The following is a 20,498-nucleotide window of genomic DNA, read 5'->3' as shown; positions in this document are numbered from 1 at the left end:
TTTGGCTAAAAATATAATGATTATATTAAATATATTTATTTTAATAATTATTTATGTCAGGTGTCCCTGGGTTTGAAGAATATAAAGTATTTTTTGCTGTGTTTTTTAATGCTTTTGAACTATTAAATAAAACATATTCAATTACCTTAGGGTGTCTATGTAAAAACAGTGACTGTCAATTTAAAATTCTTGAAATTTTAAAATCAATACTGGAACCTATGTCCTGAAATTGTTCTTTACTACTATATTTTAATGAACCATTCTAGAGTTTCTAACTTACCCTCAAAAATGTGCTTAGAAAATGGAAAAAAAATTCCAATTTTTTAATATCTCTATATGTCAAGTGATATAGGCCATAAAATTTAAAAGACAGTATTTCTATTATATTAACTGTTCTATTAATATTTTTAACATTTTCATTCTCAAAACATAGGTAATATATATGTAAGATATGTTACATATACATGCACGGTATATAGTAAAAACAAGTGCTAACTTCTAATTTAAAAGAAGGTAATATATATGTAAGATATGTTACATATACATGCACGGTATATAGTAAAAACAAGTGCTAACTTCTAATTTAAATGAAGGTAATAACGTCCAATTGAACCGTGCAGTCATTGAAACTCCTTAGGAACCATAAGAGAGGATAGAGATTAAGGGCAGCACAGGTGCTGGAGTGAGTGGACTGCAGTGGCTTGAATCTTGGTTCTACTTTATGATCTTGGGAAAGCTGAGCTTCTTTCAGATAAATGTTGTGTTAATTGTTACGTATCAAAATGGCATACTTGTGAAGGATGGTGGAGAGAAATTTTGGCAAATAATTCTACCGTGTGTGTGTGTGTGTGTGCGCGCGTGTGTGCGCGCGTGCGCGCGTGGAGGGACAATGAAGTCTTCCAGGCAAAAAGGAACTTTGAAAAACTTAAAAATGATTTCTGGGCCAATGAAAACAGTTTTGCAAGACTTTATAACAGGATAGGATGTTTGAGGATAAGATCAGAACCTCTGAACTCACATTCACATCTTTGGTAGAGTTACCAACATTGCATTAAAAAATGTGGAATTAGAAATGAAATAAGTAACATTTGGAATGGATGGGCAATGGGTTCCTATTGTACAGCACAGGGAACTGTGTGTGATTGGGTCACTTTGCTGTACAACAGAAATTGAAGAAACGTTGTAAATCAACCATACTTAAAAAAAAAATAATCAGACAATTCTTCCAGTGTAGAATAAGTGCAAAACACATCAAGGAAAACTCAAATGCTCTTTACTCAACAAAATGTGTGACTATTGGCTTGAGGTTCTCCACTTATAAAATACAAGTATTCCTTAAGAGAATATCTGCAATCCTTTTCAGGTCTAAGATTTCTGAGGTGATAGGAGGCTGCAAGCATTTTGCCGTGGCAAAAGGAAAGCCATAAGTGCCCGAGTCAAAGCTGAAACAGTTTTAAAGTTCAAAAAATCTTTTGTATTTTAGGCTGAAGGACAGAATAATTCAGTACATTTTCCATTTTAGTTTGGGAGGATACAATTCAGTTTATGTTAAATGGGGATAGAAAACACAATTCAGTAAGCCAAGTGTTAACACTGCAATCTAAATGATGTATTCCTTTATCATTTAAGACCTAACTAGGGCTTATATAATTTCACAGGTAGTTCAATAAAGCAGTAATTATAGAAGAAAATATAATTTCTTTGAGTATATACTGTTAGCTATGTGCTGTATGAGGCAGGGAGTCCAGGCAAACATAACCAAAGGCACCAGTGACTCACCTGAATATTTTGAATCAATAAAATAATGCAGATACCACAGAACTAGTATTTTCAGTTCACATTTGATAAGATACCAATGAAGAAAGTTTCTGTGGACTAGTAAACTATTGAAAATTCTAATAACTGTTACATTTGTATAGCCTTTGATTTTAAAAGTTATCTCTATTTTTGTGATTCTTTTTTTTATCAATTGGCTGCTCAAATAAAAGGGTTTTTCTAAATAACTTTATTGAATCACAATATAGTTGATTTACAGTGTCATGTCAATTTCTGTTGTACAGCATAGCATAGTGACCCAATCATACACATACATATGTGTATATACATTCTTCCATCATGTTCTATCCTAAGATACTGGATACAGTTCCCTGTGCTGTACAATAGGACCTCAGTGCTTATCCATTCTAAATGTAATAGCGTGAATCTACCAAAACAAATAGTGCCATTTGCAGCAACATGGATGCAACTAGAGATTCTCATACTAAGTGAAGTAAGTCAGAAAGAGAAAGACAAGTACCATATGATATCACTTATATGTGGAATCTAAAAGAATAGTTTTAAAAAGATTTTCAATATCTGAACTGAATTTGCTTCAGATTTTGTTTCAGTTCCTATGATACTAAATTTTGAATAATTTTGCTAATTAATAATATTTTCTAGTAAAGAAATTAAGAATAAGTAGTGAAGTATTCATTGACTTCAAGACAGTGATTGTGATGAAATAGCATTACCATTATCAATTTAAAAACTCCAAGACCATTTCAGATTTTGTATAAATATTGGCATAAAGTAATTCTGAAAAAATGACCTTTTTTCCTCTTGTAAACTTGAAATACCTACTTCACACCCTAATTTTTCATCACATTTCACAGTGTACCATTAACATTTCAGGAACATTGTGTGAATTTCATAACATGATATGCTAATGACTCTCCTCCAGATCAGAACAAAGAAAAATAAATCGAACCAAAACAAAAAAGAAAGAAGCTCAAGCCAAAGAAACTTCCTATCTTGGTGGAGCAGGATTAGAGGCAATGTCACTTATTCAAACTGGGGCTGATTTTGTTATTGCTTTCTACTCACTTCTGTCCCTACAAAAATGAAGGGGTGGATACTTGTGGAAAACTAGAGAAAAAGGGGAAAGGATGATTGGCAGTTTCAGAGGTTTAAAAAGTGTGGCTTGTGCTTATTTATCCTAGTTAGTGGCAACTACCTCCTGCTCCTACAATTTAACCCCCTGGGCCTGGTATTTGAAAATTATTTCTAAAACTTTATGTCATCAATACATTTGTGTTCACTGTTTTGAAATAGTAAACAGAGGATGGGCTTAAGAAAAAAAAGTATTTTTTTGTTCTTATTTTCCTCATAATGGTGGCTTAATGTGGTGAGAATTAATAGTAAGCCTCATTTTATTTTGAAACAAGTTTGTTAATGGTAGAAGAGATGAGAACATTGAGACTTGAAGTTAAAGTGACATCAACCCTCCTGCCACCCGGATCCCGCCAATCACAAAGTGGGGACTGAATCCACTGGTGTGGTTCATTTAAGCATAATATTGAATTAAAATTAACCATTCAGCAATAGGTAGAGAATTATTTATCTTGACACTGGGATGCACATTTGCTAATGTTCAATATGAGCCAGAAAGTACACACAGAAATTTTAAAAACTTAAAATATGAAAACAAATACTGGAGGTCTATCAATTTCTTGTAATTGCTTAAAAATCTCATAATCCCCATTGTAGAAGGGGGAACAGTTCCAAAAAAATGATCTTAAACAGCTATAAAGTGTGTGTCTCATTTGTTAACCATTTATTATTATTATTTGGGCTTTTTCTTGCCTATCATCTGAAAGATTTGGATGCCATCTTCCAGGCACAGGATTTACTCAGCTCGTGTACTCCACAGACTCCTGGGAAGTGAAATCAGATAAGGAAGGCCAAAAAAGTACATTTTACAGATAATGCAATTTTTGTGGCAATTGTTTGAAGCCATTTGAGAAAATATGCTAGTATTAAGCGTTTCTAGCTGAGTTTGTCCTACTTGGAATGACAGATTTTTTCCCATCTCTTTGCCTTCTTCAGTCCCTCTACATGCCCTTAGTGGGGATGAGGGCATTAGGGTGGGAGTTGGGGAGGCCATAGAAACAGAAACTGTTTCAGCCATTGGAGAACTACAACTAAGTTAGTGACCCCCTTTCTTCAAGGACTTTTTTCTTAGTCCTTTTCCTTTTATCAGACCCATTTCGTCACCATTTCCTTTGAAATCTTATCCCACTGCCAAGCTCCTCTCTGTGCCTCCCCTCCTTCCCCTCAGTCTTCAACTCACCTGTCCACCGCAATGGCCGTCATAGAGTAGATGCTGGCGAACACCGCTGTGATGGGAAAGAAGTTCTGGAAGCGACAGTAGTTGGCGCCGAAGTACCACTCGCTGTGAAGCGCATAAATGAAGTTGACCAAGGTGTTGAAGGCTGCCATAGAGGCATCGGAGAAAGCCAAGTTCACGAGGAAGTAGTTGGTGACGGTCCTCATGCGCTTGTGGGCCAGGATGATCCAGATGACAATGAGATTCCCAAAGACCGCCACGGCCACCACCACGCCATACGCCAAGGACCAGAGCGCGATGCGCCAGGATGGCTGCACGAACTGGTTGGTGAGGTTGGCCCGGGGCTGCGAAGGCTCCGGGGAAGCCGCGGCCAGTCCCAGCGTGGAGGAAGCAGAGAGATTGCCAGCTTGGACCAGCAGTTGCAGCCACTCAGCCTCAGCCGCCCCCGCGGCTGCCCCAGGCTGGAGCGCTACACTCAGATTCCCAGAGTCCGCACCCGCTGTTCCCGCACTGGTGGTCCAGTTCGTGGCTGCGGGGAGCGAGGCCATCGCGGTAGGTCTGCAGCCCCGGGTCCCCTCACTCACCCACCGCCAGCACGGACCGACTCCTCCTAAGTTCTCTGCCTCCCGGTCCCTTTGCTCCTGAGCAGACCTCAGCCCTGGCGTGGAAGCGAGATAGAGAAGGTACCACAGCCCTGGCTGGTTAAGAGATACTTTGAGCTCGCAGCTGATGGGGAAAAGGGCGGCAGTTTGTCCGAGGAGTTTGCGAATCAAGCAGGCAGGACGAATGAGATAGTCGGAAAAAGAGATGTTCGGTACTGTTGCCAGCGGAGCACTCCCGGGTCCCCCCCTGCGCGGGTTCCCGGGCACCAGCTGGAGCACTGAGGCTCAGGAGCTGCTGCGAGCTTTATAGTTCCTTATAGGCCCCTGCTTCGATGACGTTGTGGGGGGTTCGGAGCTGACGAGCCCTTTCTTGGGCTACGATTGCGCTCCTTTGCTCCACCCCGCCCTTTGGGTTTCATTCATAGGCTACTCGTTGGAGCCTGGAGAACTGATAACACTCAAGGAAGGGTTGCACGTTTTATACATAATTAAAGTCTGTACAAGATTGTTTTTCCTCTTTTAGTTTCAAGATATTTTGCTAAGGTCCCTGCTCTCAGACATTTATTGTGGGCAATTTTTTCCCCCTAAATCAATTAAACCATTCACCCTTCAGGCAAGGGCACGATTCCAGGAGATTTTTCCGCAAGAGAGTGTGTGGATGCAGTCTGGGTTGGGCTCTGGGCATGGCGAGCTATGCTCTTTGTTAAGGTGTCTGACTTTTGGAATTTCACTCAATTTTCCGCTCGTGTGTTTCTGTTCTCCCTTCTCAGAGCCCATTTCCTCTCGCTCCCCCTTTCCAAATTCACTCGTTTCCCTTCTTTCTCTAATCTCTATCACCAGAAATCGCCCCCCTCCAACTTCCCTTCCCTCCAGGCAGAGAGAGACTGTTTTTTCCTGGAAGATTTTGATCAGGTTGGAATGCCATAACACACTGAGAGTAAATCAGAAATCCCAAAATGTAGATTTTCTTGAGACACAAAGACAAGACTTGAATTCCTCATTTCTCTGGGATGAGCATATCCTGTGAGCAATGTAAATACATACACGTGGCTGTACATTTTGGACATATGGCACTTTGGTTTTCGGGACCTGACCACAAGCATTCTGTGAAGTGCACGCTGGAGGAAGTAGTCAGTGCCTACGTGGATCTCACCCGAAGTGTATTAGGTTGGGTTTTTCTACAGCCGGGCCTCTCTTTTATTAGTCTCTTGGGGACAGATGAGAAGAGGTTTAGGGCTACAAATATTTTAGCAATCCCCCCAAACTCTTGAACTCTTTTCTTCCCCACTTGAACTCTTTGAGCCTTGATTTCCTCACCTGAAAAGGAAGATTTTGTAAAAATCTAATTTTCAGAGTTTTTAAGGGGATGAGTAGTTTCAACAGCCTTTCAACAACACCAAGCAAGAGGGAGGTCTCAGTAAATGTTATTGCTCTTTGATCTTGCTACAATGTGCGTTTCATCTAAACATTTTCAGGTAACATGTATTGGAGCAGCACGTTTTATCTGCTTCAAAAGAAGGTAGCTTCTGATTTGTGAACACTGTATTCTTTAGTTTCCCACTTAAATACCTTGTCTTCAAAAACCCTGATTATTGCGCAAATGGATTTAAGGTGACTGGTAATGAATAGTATTTTCCTTCATACAGTTTTTGTGACAAAAATGTACTGTACAGAAATAAGTTTGAGGCCAACCTGTTAATAATTCTATTGACACAACACCACCTCAAAATAAATGCATGCTGAAAATGATAATTATCAAAGGTATTATTTTCTATTTCTTCTCAGACAGACCTGCAAAAGTGTGTGATAAATCATAGGTGAGGTTAATAGATTCACACTTACAACTCACTAATTCTATATTAAATCATTTTCTTTTGAAAGGCACATTACTTCTTTCTGTCAATTCACCATCTTGAAATTACTTGAGTTACAAATGAAAGCTTCCTTCTTCTCTAATGAAATCATGCAGATTTTGATCATATATTTAAAGCTGTAAAATTACTTCGTTGGGTAGAAATCTATTCAGTTCACACTGTTGTTTTACTTACCCATACAGAGCTTCATAAGTCTGTGATTTTGTCCTCATCGTCTCACACATGAGTAGAGGTGATATGACAAATAAATGAATGATGTTGGAGTTAGAAGTTATGGATGCAAAGAATTTAAAGTGTTTTTTCTTTCAGAGGAAGAGACGGATCCAGGCCATGGCCTTCCTTTTAGATCTGCCTTACTTACATGACAGACTGTCATAGCAGAGTAGTTATTGTTCCTTAATTGCTTTAGTCAGTCGTTCAATGTGTATTGAGTGTACTTCCTTCCAGGAGCTGTACTGGGGATGTAGCAGTGAAACAACCAGATGTGAACCCTGTCCTCATGGAACCTGCTGTCTAGTATTATTTTCTGACATTAAAGCAAGTATTATGGGTAGAAGAATAGGAAGGTACAGAAAGAAATGAGAGTATTTAAGGAGAAGGATGTGCTCACTGGATTCTGTTAACTTAAAATATTTCTTGGAGTTCCTGTCGTGGCTCAGTGGTTAAAGAACCCGACTAGGAACCATGAGGTTGCGGGTTCGATCCCTGGCCTTGCTCAGTGGGTTAAGGATCCGGCGTTGCCATGAGCTGTGGTGTAGGTTGCAGATGCGGCTTGGATCCCGCATTGCTGTGGCTCTGGTGTAGGCCGGCGGCTACAGCTCTGATTCGACCCTTAGCCTGGGAACCTCCATGTGCCATGGGAGCAGCCCAAGAAATGGCAAAAAAAGACAAAAAAAAAAAATTCTTTATACGGATAAAATGAAGTCCCCAAAAGAAAGATTGACTTAGCTGAAGCTTATGCCTTGAGAAATGGGAAGGTTTAGGAGATAATGGTTAAGGAGGAAATTTCCCAACAAAGAGAATTTGGTGAATAATTTGGCTATTGTAACTCCAGAATCTGAATCCTGCTCTTAGCTGAGCCCACTCTGCTGGTTTCCTAATTTTCTCATCCTCTTTCTCTTACCATAAGAACTCCACAAGCCTTAGCTTTGGACCACTTAGGAAAGAAGCAGAGAAGATGAGAAGATGGTAACACACTAGAAGGTGACTTAGAGAATCCCGTTCCCTCACATTTAAAACCTGGAGTCTGTATGAGTGGGCATCCGTGCAGTATGAGGATACTGAGAAATAAGCCAAGGGTGGTATCCTAGGAGACATTAATAGGTTTTAGCTAATGGTATGTAAAACTTGGTTTGACTGAATAAACTTAATACAAATTGTGATCATTTATGTGAGTGCTTGCAGTTTATTCCTAATGGCCAGGAGATGTATGCCGATTTTAGTGTGTATAATAGATTATATTTCTTCCAAATTTTATTTAACCTCCATATTTTTGCTTAGAATACATACAGCTGATATACCCCTGTAGTTTTGCTAACAATTTATCTTAATAGAAGGGGTGCTGGTCATTTATTATTTTTTTCCTCTCTTACAACTCAAGGAAACAATATGGCATGTTTCATACTTGTATTCTTATTTTAACAGGCCTTCTAAAAATAGACATAATGGGGTAGAATTTCAGGTAGTATTGCTGGCTAGTGGAGGAGTTATTTTTGGAAAGAGAAGGTTGTCAAATTTCCAGATTTTTATCTCTGAAAATAACCTTCAGTTTGACAGTTCTCCCTCACTTTTAGTTTCATTATGTTCATTTTTTCCCACTATGTTGAGATTTTCTTTTTCTTTCTTTCTTTCTTTCTTTTTTTTTTTTTTTAATATCGGATCCTGATAGTCCACTCTTTGACTCTTGCTTTTTTCCCCACTTTATTATTTCATTGTATTTGCTTTGCCGTCACACAGGTTATTTCCACCCTCTGAGTTTTGGGCTCCTGCAGTCAGGCTGCTAATTATTGTTGGCAACCGATCAATTAATGAACAATTGATTATCTCCACTTAATTGTGTAGATGGCTACTCTTTGTCAATTCTTGGTGTCTACCACACACCTTTTCATGTGCATCTGTGATGGGTTCTCAACTAGTCCTCAATGCTCTTTCTTCTCCATCTTCCTCTTTAGGCTCATCAGATTATGGTGTTTCCAATTTATCTGATGAAATTAAGACCATAAGCCAAGAATTACATTTCTGTGCATTTCATCCATCTTTTAGTTATTTATTATTGTCTCTGTAAAAGTGATATCTCTTCTTTCATCTGTACTACATGTTCTTTCAACAATTCCTTTCCTTTCTCTCTCTCCAACAACTCTTTTTTTTTTTTCTTTTTCTTTAGGATTGAGATATGTCCAAGAATCAATGTTAAATGGCCCTTTCCTGACCGCATTCTGATTTACCACTTTTATGTATTTCCTTCTATTCAAGACGAGTTTCTTTAACAAAATATCTGTTTACTCCTATTCTACTATTTCTACTTCCTCACTCACATTATCTTTATTTATTTATTTATTTATTTATTTTGTCTTTTGTTGTTGTTGTTGTTGTTGCTATTTCTTGGGCCGCTCCCACGGCATATGGAGGTTCCCAGGCTAGGGGCCGAATCGGAGCTGTAGCCATCGGCCTATGCCAGAGCCACAGCAACGCGGGATCGAGCCGCGTCTGCAACCTACACCACAGCTCATGGCAACACCGGATCGTTAACCCACTGAGCAAGGGCAGGGACCGAACCCACAACCTCATGGTTCCTAGTTGGATTCGTTAACCACTGCGCCATGACGGGAACTCCCACATAATCTTTAGATGTTAAAATACTTAATATTATTTTGTCAGTGCTGTGTCTTATTAGTTACCTTCATGTTAAACAAAATTTCACTTTCCATCCTTAATTTTCTTGATCTCTCTGTAGCATTAGCATTTGGCATTTGCATTAGTTTCCTAGGGCTGTTAGAACACATTAACACAAACTGAATGGCTTAAGGCAATAAAGTGAATTTATTCTTTCACATTTGGGAAGGTTAGGAATCTGAAATCAGGATGTGACCAAGACTGTTTCTTCTGGAAGCTCTAAAAGAGAATCTATTTCATGCCTCTCTCCCAGTATCTGTTTGTTGCTGACAATCTTCAGTGTTCCTGGGCTTATAGATGCATTACTCAAATCTCTGCCTATCATAATATGATATTTTTCTTGTATGTCTTTACATAACCTCCCTGTGTGTATTTTTCTCTATCAAATTACCCTTTTCTCATAGACATCAGTATTAAGGCTAACTACCAACCAGTATCCCTCATCTTATCTTGCTTACATCTGCAAGACCCCATTTCCAAATAATGTCACATTCACAGGTAGCAGTGGTTAAGACTTGAACATGTTTTTGGGAGGGACACAGTTTCACTTACAACAGTCTGCCCTATGGTACCCAAAAATTTATGTTCATCACCTATGTAAAATATGTTCACTTTATCCCAATATGCCCCAACCCTTTACCTATTCCAATATCAACTCTAAGCCCAAAAATCTTATTTAAATATTAACTCAAAACCCCTCAAACCTTATTGTCTAAATCAGGTATGCATAAGACTCTGGGTATAATCCATCCTGCAGCAAAATTCCTTTCCATCCCTGGATCTTTGAAACTAGAAAACAAGTTATTTGTTTCCAAAATACAATGATGGCAGAGACTTAGGATAGGCATTCCCATTCAAAAAGAAGATAATGGGAAAAAAAGGAATCAATAGTGTAAAGAAAGTTCACAGTTAAGCAAGATAAAATCCATTAGATGTAAGGCATGAGAATTATCCTGTGTCCTGATGCTCTGCCATCTGGGTCTGTGGAGGGTCCATCAGTCCCTGCCTCAGGCCACCATAGCCCTATTGGTTCCTACCTCTGGGCTCTTTGTGGTGGTCCTGCCATCTTAGCTTGAGGTGATCCCATCCTGTTGTCCCAAGGAGGTGGTAGCCCTATTCTCTAGAAATGAGGAGATGTCCTTCCTGCTGGCCTCTCATGCATCTTTGGAGTTCTTCCCTTTTCTTGAAAGACAGCACACATCTTCAGCCTAGTATCTCTAGCAGTCCATTTCCTGTTTCCTACCTGCAGAATTCTAGAAGTCTGGCAGCCCTTCATCATTTCCTCCTGTCTCTTTCTGCTTCAGTCCAGGATGGTAGTGCTTTTGCTAAGATGGTTGTTTGGATCCATCACTTGGCTCATCTATCCAGTGAAAGTTTGTCCAGTTACACTTTTTGTGTCATCTCCAGAGCAGAGTATTCTCATCTTTTGCCATATGGACAGGCTGAGAATTTTACAAACCTTTTCAAGTTTTCAAGTTCCTTTTTGGTTAGCAGTGCCTTCCTCAAGTATATCACTCTCCTCTTGGATTTTATTTTATTTTACTTTTTGTCTTTTGTCTTTTCGGGGCCGCTCATGTGGCTTATGGATGTTCCCAAGCTAGGGGTCAAATTGAGCTGTAGCCACTGGCCTACACCACAGCCACAGCAGCTCAAGATCCAAGCTGAGTCTGCGACCCATACCACAGCTCAAATCAACGCTGGATCTTTAACCCACTGAGCAAGGCCAGGGATCAAATCTGCATCCTCATGGTTGCTAGTTGGGTTTGTAAACCACTGAGCCACAATAGGAACTCCTCTCCTCTTGGATTTTATTATAAGCAGCAAGGAGAAACCAAGCCTTACCTTCCATGCTTCGCTTGGAAGGCTCCTCAGGTAGATATTCAAGTTCATCATCAATTACAAATTCTACTTTCTACCCAGAAGCAAAATGAGAAATTTATGACAAAGGCAACCTTTCTTCCAGTTTCCAATACCCTATTCCTTATTTTCTTCTGAGTCTTCTCCAGAATCCCTTTTAACAAACATATTTCAAACAGTCTCTTCAAGGTAGTTTAGGTTTTACTACCTTATTTTCTTCTGAGATCATAACAACCATATTTCTAACAGTCTATTCAAGGCAATTTAGGTTTTTTACTACCATGTACCTCAAAATTCTTTCAACCTCTACATATTAGCCAATTTCAAAGTCAATTTCACAATTTTAAAGTATGTTTTTTACAGCCACACCCTTCTTCCTAATAGTTTACTCCACATTATTATTCATTTCCTCATTCTTAGTATCTTTCCCTCCGTGAGACTGTGGAACAACTATGCTGATTTCTCCTTCCTCCCTACATCCAAACAATATATTTTGAGGCTTTACTTCCTATGATTCCCATTTATTTTTGGCATTTCTAAATTTACTGTATTGTTCCTTTGCTTTTATTACTCTATATGCGCGCCCTGAAATATCTACCTTAGACAGATACAAATCTTTGATATCGTTAGTCACGCTGTCTACTGAATCTAGCTCTCCATGCTCATGTACTCAACTACTTACTGGACATTTCCTTCAGATGTTCTACAGTCACTTCAGATTCTGTAGTACCCCAACTGAACTCACCTTCAAGGTCTTAAATCTATTCTTTCCATTTTCCCTATGGAAAAGGATAAGGGAATGAATTTGGTTGAATTTAATTCTCCAAACTAGACACTGGGCAATTATTCTAGTTTTCATTGCATTTCTCTTTCTTCACTTATTCCACAAATCCAATCACTTACCAACACCAGTAAAATAGATTCAGCATTCTTAGAGGGTCTTACAGGGTTCTTACAGGGTTCAGCATTCTTAGAGGGTGATAGAGATTTAAAGTAGGAAAGTATTCGCTGGTGGATTCCTACTTTAAATCTCTATTACTTCTGTGGAATCTGTGACAGACTCGTAATAGATCACTCTGATGAATAGATCACTGCTAATTTCAGTCAGCAGTGCTTCTCTCAACTCTTCTTTACAATAGTTTAAAAGAGAGTTCTTTCTAAACATAAATTTTGTCAGTCATTTCCCTGCCAAAAACCTTTCAATGGGAAGCACCAAGGCCCTTTATCATTAGGTCCCCACTTACTTCCGTAATTTCATTTTACTTCTCCCTTGCATGACTCTTCTCTTTAACCATCTAAAACTACTAGCAGTTCTTTGAACATATTCTTTAATACATAATGTTTACACAATCCTCTTCCTCTTCCTGGAATACCTTTTCCCTTCCTGTAATTTCTTGTCTGTTCTTTAGATTTCATTTTTATTCTTTATTTTTTGGAGAAGCTTCCTCTGATGGGCAGTCAATCAAAGTACCCCGTTTATGTCATTCGCTTAGATCTCTTCACACTCTAGTGTAATTATTAAGTTACCTATATGTCTTCCCAACTATACTGTAAGACATTTAATTTAAGAGCCAAATATGAACTTTATTCAAGTGGCTAGCTTAGAACCTGTAACAAGTATATTTTAATGGAATTACTAAATGCTTAACAGATTAGTTCTTCTTTCTATGTATAATATGAAATTAACAACCCTAAATTGGATGTATAATATGAAATTAACAACCCTATTTTGGACACAGTTATTATTTTTTTAGTCATATAGATAGAATTTTGTAAAGTTTCTGTTGAGTTTCTATTTTGTACTAAGTGCTATTCTAGGCACAGAAATTATACAATACTTCTGCTTTGATGTAGCTTGACTATAGAGTTTTTCTGAATATATTGTACCTTTTTCTTGGGGACAGATACTATGAAAATATATTATCAGCTACCTTTTGAACTTTGATTTTACATTTAGTTTAATTAAAATAACTATTATTTATGGAGCATTTATTCTCCAAGGCACTGTGCTGACATAGATCTTAATTCACCCTTAAACCCTAGTACAGTGAGTGAGGTACTTACATTATAGATGAGAAAACATACTTCAAGAGGTTAATTTTTCCAAGACCGCAGAGCTGGTAAGTGGAGGGAGAAACTTTACAGTATCAGGAAATGGACTCACTTGCAATGTTTGAGCAAATTCAATGTTGAAGGGAATATTTAAGAAGGGTTTTAAATTGAAGAATGACGACTCATATGTTGTATATAGATATTACAAACCAAGCACTGGGAGGAAAGCAATAAAAGAAACCCCCACAAATCCCTCTCCCCTTCAAAACAGCAAGCACTCTTAAAATAATAGCTCTCACTGCTGGCATTTAAATTATTAAGGAAATAGAAATTGGTACCCTATAAAACAATATCAGGAATCTTAATAATAATCTCACTCTTTGAGTCCAGTAGTTTCGCTCCTAATGATTTGATCTAAGGAAGTAATCAGACATTCAGATAAAAATATGTATAAGAATGTATATTGAAGAGAATGTATTTATGAGATCAGAAGTGTAAAAGTTATGCATGTAAAATAATTTTGGCATCTTCAAAAATTAATCCTGGTATCTTCAGGTATGGGCTTTTATCCTGTCATTTGATGGGATGGGTCATATTTTAATGTTCCAAAATTAGGTAGAAATGATGGTGGCACAACATTGTAAATGTACCCAGTGCCACTGAACTGTACAGTATAAGATGGTTAAAATGTTGGATTTTATGTTTTGTGAATTTTGCCTAAAAAAGGAAATGGCTCCTAAAAAAAAAAAATAGAAAAGAAGTAAAAAAAATTCATCATGTCACAGTCAAAACTCATACAAAGGAATCAATTCAAGCCATATTCAAATGGAGTTACTAGACCACTGGATTTCTAGATAAGGAAATAATACTGTATGTAACAGGTACAAAGATATCTATAAATTTAATAAATCATTCTGGTTTCAAAATTTTATATGATAACAATACCTATTGTAATAGAGCTGAGGAATTCCTAAAAATGCTTAGGGAAGTAAAAGTGTGTTAAAAAAATTATCCCATTGATTAAATTATTTTTTCAAAGATTAAAATAACAGAAAGACATTTTCAGAGATGCATGGTCTCAGGTATTATAGCACTGATGAATGTTTTGTAGAAGACAGACAAAACTCCAATAAATCAACAAACAAGCAAACATATAATCTCTTTGGAATTCAAACTGAACCAACAAAGGCAGACTGGAATAACCATGCTTTCAAGACTGGGACTGTGGGCTAGACCCATAGCGATGATTCAGAAGTGATTGATAGCCTCACTACCAATGTTTTTAAACATACTCATGCACAGCATAGTTACAGATTACATAGAAATTATCTACTGCAATCTGGAGAAAAACTCACATTATCAAAGTCAGCCTTGAGAACCTACTTTATCACCTGTAAAATATATGTGCATACCCCATATTTTCTAAGGAATAACATAGCTATTCAAACTGGAATATATTGCTGCTTCTTTAGTTTAGCACAAGATAAAGTATTAGATTGTGTTCAGAGTTCAGATAGTTTAAAATGCATATTTATATGGTATTTGTCTTTGTCTTTCTGGCTCATTTCACTCAGTATGAGATTCTCTAGTTCCATCCATGTTGCTGCAAATGGCATTATGTCATTCTTTTTTATGGCTGAGTAGTATTCCATTGTGTATATATACCACCTCTTCCGAATCCAATCATCTGTCGGTGGACATTTGGGTTGTTTCCATGTCCTGGCTATTGTGAATAGTGCTACAATGAACATGTGGGTGCATGTGTCTCTTTTAAGTAGAGTTTTGTCTGGATAGATGCCCAAGAGTGGGATTGCGGGGTCATTTGGAAGTTCTATGTATAGATTTCTAAGGTATCTCTTAGATATGATATCACTTATAACTGGAATCTAATATCCAGCACAAATGAACATCTCCTCAGAAAAGAAAATCATGGACTTGGAGAAGAGACTTGTGGCTGCCTGATGGGAGGGGGAGGGAGTGGGAGGGATCGGGAGCTTGGGCTTATCAGACACAACTTAGAATAGATTTACAAAGAGATCCTGCTGAATAGCATTGAGAACTTTGTCTAGATACTCATGTTGCAACAGAAGAAAGGGTGGGGGAAAAAATGTAATCGTAATGTATACATGTAAGGATAACCTGACCCCCTTGCTGTACAGTGGGAAAATTAAAAAAAAATTATAAAAAAATAAATAAAATAAAGTGCATATTTAAACATGAGAATGATGCTTATTTATATAAAATCTTTTCAAAGAGAGTTGAGAGTGACCGAATTGAATATTCATGCCGTGACCGAATTGAATATTCATGCCTCTCATCTCTTCTTCATGGGATTATGCTAAATGAAGGAAATGAGAAATGTATTATCTGAGCAATGTAAATCATTTCTCTCCCTTCTTTTTTTCCCTACCTTTCAATGCCTTTTTTACCTTCTTTATATTCCAAGTATATTTATTGGAATTTTAGACAATTAAATGCATATATGATGTTATTTCATAGAATTATACAGTGATGATAATTTTGCCACTTACATTTTTACCCTCAAGTATTTTGGAGACAATTTCCCAAAGAAACAAAAGCCTATTCATACAGGTTAATTAAAAAATAATTCTAGTAGCATTAGGATTTTTTTCCCTTTTTTTGTATAATAGAAGGAAGGATTCTATTCAAGTAAATATAGAGTGGAAGGTCAGACATCTGTTGATTATCTGCAGATCCTGGGATTTGCTATATTGATTCAAGAGATACAGGTGACATAATTCAGAGCAAACATTAGTCTTTCAAAACTTATTAAAGTATCTATTACTTTAAATTTAAGAACTGCTAAATTTGAGGCAGGGGGTGGGGAAGTTGGATATTTCAGCTTCATTTTAGTCCTCAAAATAAGAACTCCTTGGAGAGCTCCATCTGTTAATTGAATCAGAGTTAATCAGTACAATTATAGGATTGCATGATTGGTATATAATTTCTGTGCCATACAACCTTTAATATCATTTAAAGGAAGAATCAGAACTTATTTTGTTCAGGAGGTGCTGATATCTTTATTTACATATGCTTCATTTATGGTTGGCATAATTTTTCATTTGAAATCTGATCTCTGCATAAGCTCTACAAATGTGGAAGTTTATTAAAGAGAAAATGGGTCAAGTTTGCTCATAGCAGTGCACAAAATTTTTTAGATACACATTTATTCCCAAATGTTCTTAATGGTCTAAGAAGATTTCTAAGAACATAATCCATAATCAAATCACCATTTGACATGGTTTAATCTGAACATAGTTTAGATTAAAAATTCAAATATAACTAACTCTCTTAGGTACAAATTGCATTCTAATCTTTGTATGCTAGTATATGCTGACTAGTGTAGTATTCTACAAGTTTTTTCTCAAGAGCTAAAAAGAAAGCATATACTGTCAGTTATGTATCTTTATTTATTTACAAATAATATATGTATTGCATGATTGCACTAATGTATTATATACATTTAAAATATTCAAACATAAAAAAGTAAGATGAGGCCACTGACAATAGTTTTAAAAACATACAGGATATTATGATATAAGATGTTATATAATAAGCTGTAGAATCTTATTATGTAATCTCTATTTACAAAGAATAGCTTTTGTTATGAATATTAAAATTCTTACTTCCATAATTAATTAAAAAGTATACTTAATAATGCTGCATAGGCATTTCCCATACGACTTCTACAAACTAGTTTTTTGAAATCTTGCTACTTCCATGGCTGTCTATAGAGTTGGGAGTCAGCAAGTGCATGCAGAAATGGCTGTCCTGACTTTTATAGTATTGATAGACTTTCTTTCTTTTTTTTTTCTTTTTACATCTGCACCTGTGACATATTGAAGTTCCTAGATCAGTGGCTGAAGAAGCTGCAGCTGCGTGTCTATGCCACAGCTCCAACAACACCAGATCTGAGCCACATCTGCAGCCTCTGCCATAGCTCGTGGCAATGCTGGATCCTTAACCCACTGGACAAAGCCAGGGATTGAACCCTCATCCTCATGAACACTATATTGGGTTCTTAACTTGCTGAGCTGCAACGAGAACTCCATGATAGGCTTTCTGATTGATTGGAACATATTTTCCCTTTTTATTCCCATAAAATCCTGTCTTCTTCCCTGAGAATCTTTGGAATTCCTCAATATTTCAATATATAAAGATATGACACTTGATACTGAAGTATCTGTAGGTGCTAGTTCACATACGATTGGCAAATGAGGGGAATGATAACTCTATATTGGGAAATTGGTACATTTTAAATATTTGCTGAGGCTAACTCCAGTCATGCTGAGTAACCTGTCAGTAGTCCACAAAGTATCTCTGTCAGTACTGATTGTAAATTCGGTGGTTACAATCATGCGGTTTGTAGCTGCGTCTGCGAACTACACCACAGCTCACAGCAATGCTGGATCCTTAATCCACTGAGTGAGGCCAGGGATCAAACCTGTGTCCTCATGGATACCAGTCAGATTTGATTCTGCCGAGCCATGGCAGGGAACTCCTAATAGTTTTTTTAAACTTAGGCAATTATGCTTGTCATTTCTTTTCTACCTGGCAGACCTTTCATCCAAGCCTGATGTCTTGCATTCTATTCAGCAAGTATTAATCCTTTATCCAGATATTTAAAATTATTTCTCTAGAAATACTAGACTAACAGACCTACTGAATTTTTTCAGCTTATTCTGTTAGGATAGATTAAGTGTAAATGAAAAGGAAAAATCTGAGTAAATCCCTCTTAAAATGGGAAAATTCTGGTCTTAGCATTCATTTTTGGGTGCTACAGTTTGGTTATTTGACAATAAAAATATTATCTGCTGAACTGTAAATCTCTGTTTCTGAAACCTTAGGGAGTAAACTTATTAAAAGATATAGTATATTTATAGAATTAACTCTTCAGACAAGAGTTTAAAAATTCAATTGTTTTCCCTAGTCCTAAAAGAAACTGATTGCTTCACCTACATAAACAATTTCCTTGGATGGCTGAAGAAGTAAAATCAAGGGAAAGAAAAATTAACTGAAAGTATTCAGAGGTCTTTTATTTTAGAGGGACTATAGAGATCACTTAATCCAAATCCCTTAGAGAACTCAGTCACTAAGAGTTGAGGAGTCATTTGTGTTTATATAGATGAAATGGCTTGGGGGAGTGAAGAAACTTTATTAGTATTGCTGGACACTGGTGCTCAATTTACTGTCTTAGCTAGTTAGTAATTGGTAACTACTTCTTTGGCTTTAATTAAAACTGCTTCTATTGTTGAATAACGTGCAGTTATTTTAAGATCTGAAATACCTATTGTGACCTGTATTAAAGCAGATCATCCCAACAGTGCAGGAAGTGCACAGAGGATTTCCCCGGTAAGCAGAAATGGTATCTTCAGAAACATGCAACAGGGAAAAGCACTGAGGATGCCAACCACATAAATTGCTGTTATTCTTTGGATCCTATTTTAAACCTTCCTGAGGAACTGTCTAACATTCCAGCTAAATGGCCCTCTCCCAATAATGAGTTATTTGAAGATGCTAAAAATGCAACATGGTTATCTCAAGAGTAGAGGATTGACAATCTGGAAAGCATCTGTGCAGTGGCTGGTGAATAATAAAATAGTTTAGATTTTTAACGTTTAGAAGGAAACAGCCAATGAACCAGCTATATATCTAGAAATTGAGCCTTAGATAACTGACAGGTAAAAGAATCTCAGTCACTCTGTTATAGAAAATGTGGATTCAGAAGGAGAAAACTTGCTTATTCATGCATCTGTGATCATTATTCCATCATCTAGGAAGCTATGGAGCAGCTGGCTGACAGTCAAACTGGGCTGATAGATGTGACTCAGTCTCTTCCTCTTCACTATCTCCTATTTGCTCCCCTCTTCAACATTGCTCCAACTTCTTTGGTGAGATAGTTTAGTAATTTTTATATTTAATTTTTTTTTTTTTTTTTTTTTGCTTTTTAGGGCTGCACCTGTGGCACATGAAGAGTCCAGGCTAGGGGTCAAATCAGAGCTAAACCTGCTGGCCTACACCACAGCTCACAGCAACGCTGGATCCTTAACCCACTGAGGCCAGGGATCGAACCCCCAACCTCATGGTTCCGAGTCGGATTTGTTTCTGCTGAGTCATGACGGGAACTCCTGATAATTAATTTTGTTTCAATATCCCCTAAAGTATGACTCTCTGTTTCAAGAAAACTATTGATTTTAGCACATATTATTTCCCTATCTGAATTTTGTCTAGTTTTATATAAATATATATGTATATATACACACACACACATGTATACATACATATATATTTCTATAAATATATATTGCAAAATATATTTCTCATTACTATTTTTTCTTAGCCTTCTTCTATCTTTAGGATTCATGGGTTGCATTTCACTTATTCAGTTACTTTTGTTCTCAGAATCCCTCTACTTCAATAGAGCCATCATAAATTAAATGTAAATATAAATTCAAGAATATTCCAATAATCTTCCTGAGGGCAGAGTATGAACTTTATACCTTTGAAAAATCTTGTTGAGCCCATTTTTCAATTGGGTTGTTGGCTTTTTTGCTGTTGAATTGTATAAGTTACTTGTATATTCTAGAGATTAAGGCCTTGTCAGTTGTATCATTTGAAACTATATTCTCCCATTCCATAAATTGTCTTTTTGTTTTCTTTTTGGTTTCCTTTGCTGTGCGAAAGCTTGTCAGTTTGATTAGGTCCCATTGGTTTATTTTTGATTTTATTTCTGTTACTTTGGGAGACTGACCTGAGAAAATATTCATAAGGTTGATGTCCAAGAATGTTTTGCTTATGTTCTCTTCCAGGAGTTTGATGATGTCTTTTCTTATATTTAAATCTTTAAGCCATTTTGAGTTTATTTTTGTGCATGGTATGAGGGTGTGTTGTAGTTTCATTGATTTGCATGCAGCTGTCCACGTTTCCCAGCAATACTTGCTAAAAAGACTGTCTTTTTCCCATTTTATATTCTTGCCTCCTTTGTCAAAGATTACTTGACCATAGGTGTCTGGGTTTATTTCTGGGTTCTCTATTCTGTTCCATTGTTCTGTATGTCTGTTTTGGTACCAGTACCACACTGTCTTGATGACTGTG

The 20,498-nt window shown here is 37.1% G+C and overlaps 1 protein-coding gene and 1 long non-coding RNA gene across 19 annotated transcripts in view; one reads left to right on the top strand and one right to left on the bottom strand.

Annotated features, from left to right (window-relative positions):
• TACR3 (tachykinin receptor 3) overlaps positions 1-5,049 on the bottom strand; it is a 59,771-nt gene extending 54,722 nt beyond the window's left edge. For all 3 annotated transcript variants that reach the window (XM_003482466.5, XM_084973298.1, XM_084973297.1), the window contains exon 1: positions 4,109-5,049. In XM_003482466.5, coding sequence (XP_003482514.3) covers positions 4,109-4,653 — 545 coding nt within the window. In that variant the 5' untranslated portion in view covers positions 4,654-5,049. The remainder of the gene's footprint in view (positions 1-4,108) is intronic.
• LOC106507803 (uncharacterized) overlaps positions 1-20,498 on the top strand; it is a 638,301-nt gene that overhangs the window by 223,966 nt on the left and 393,837 nt on the right. The gene's annotated exons all lie outside the window — the stretch shown is intronic.

This window comes from Sus scrofa, chromosome 8, assembly GCF_054392235.1.
Source record: "Sus scrofa isolate SSC_HxYL_T2T_F1_AM1 chromosome 8, Sscrofa_HxYL_maternal_Yorkshire_Landrace_v2.0, whole genome shotgun sequence".
In the NCBI taxonomy this organism is placed as follows: Eukaryota; Metazoa; Chordata; class Mammalia; order Artiodactyla; family Suidae; genus Sus; species Sus scrofa.
Note: the sequence above shows the minus strand (reverse complement) of the source record. Positions and strands in the feature narration are given on the sequence as shown.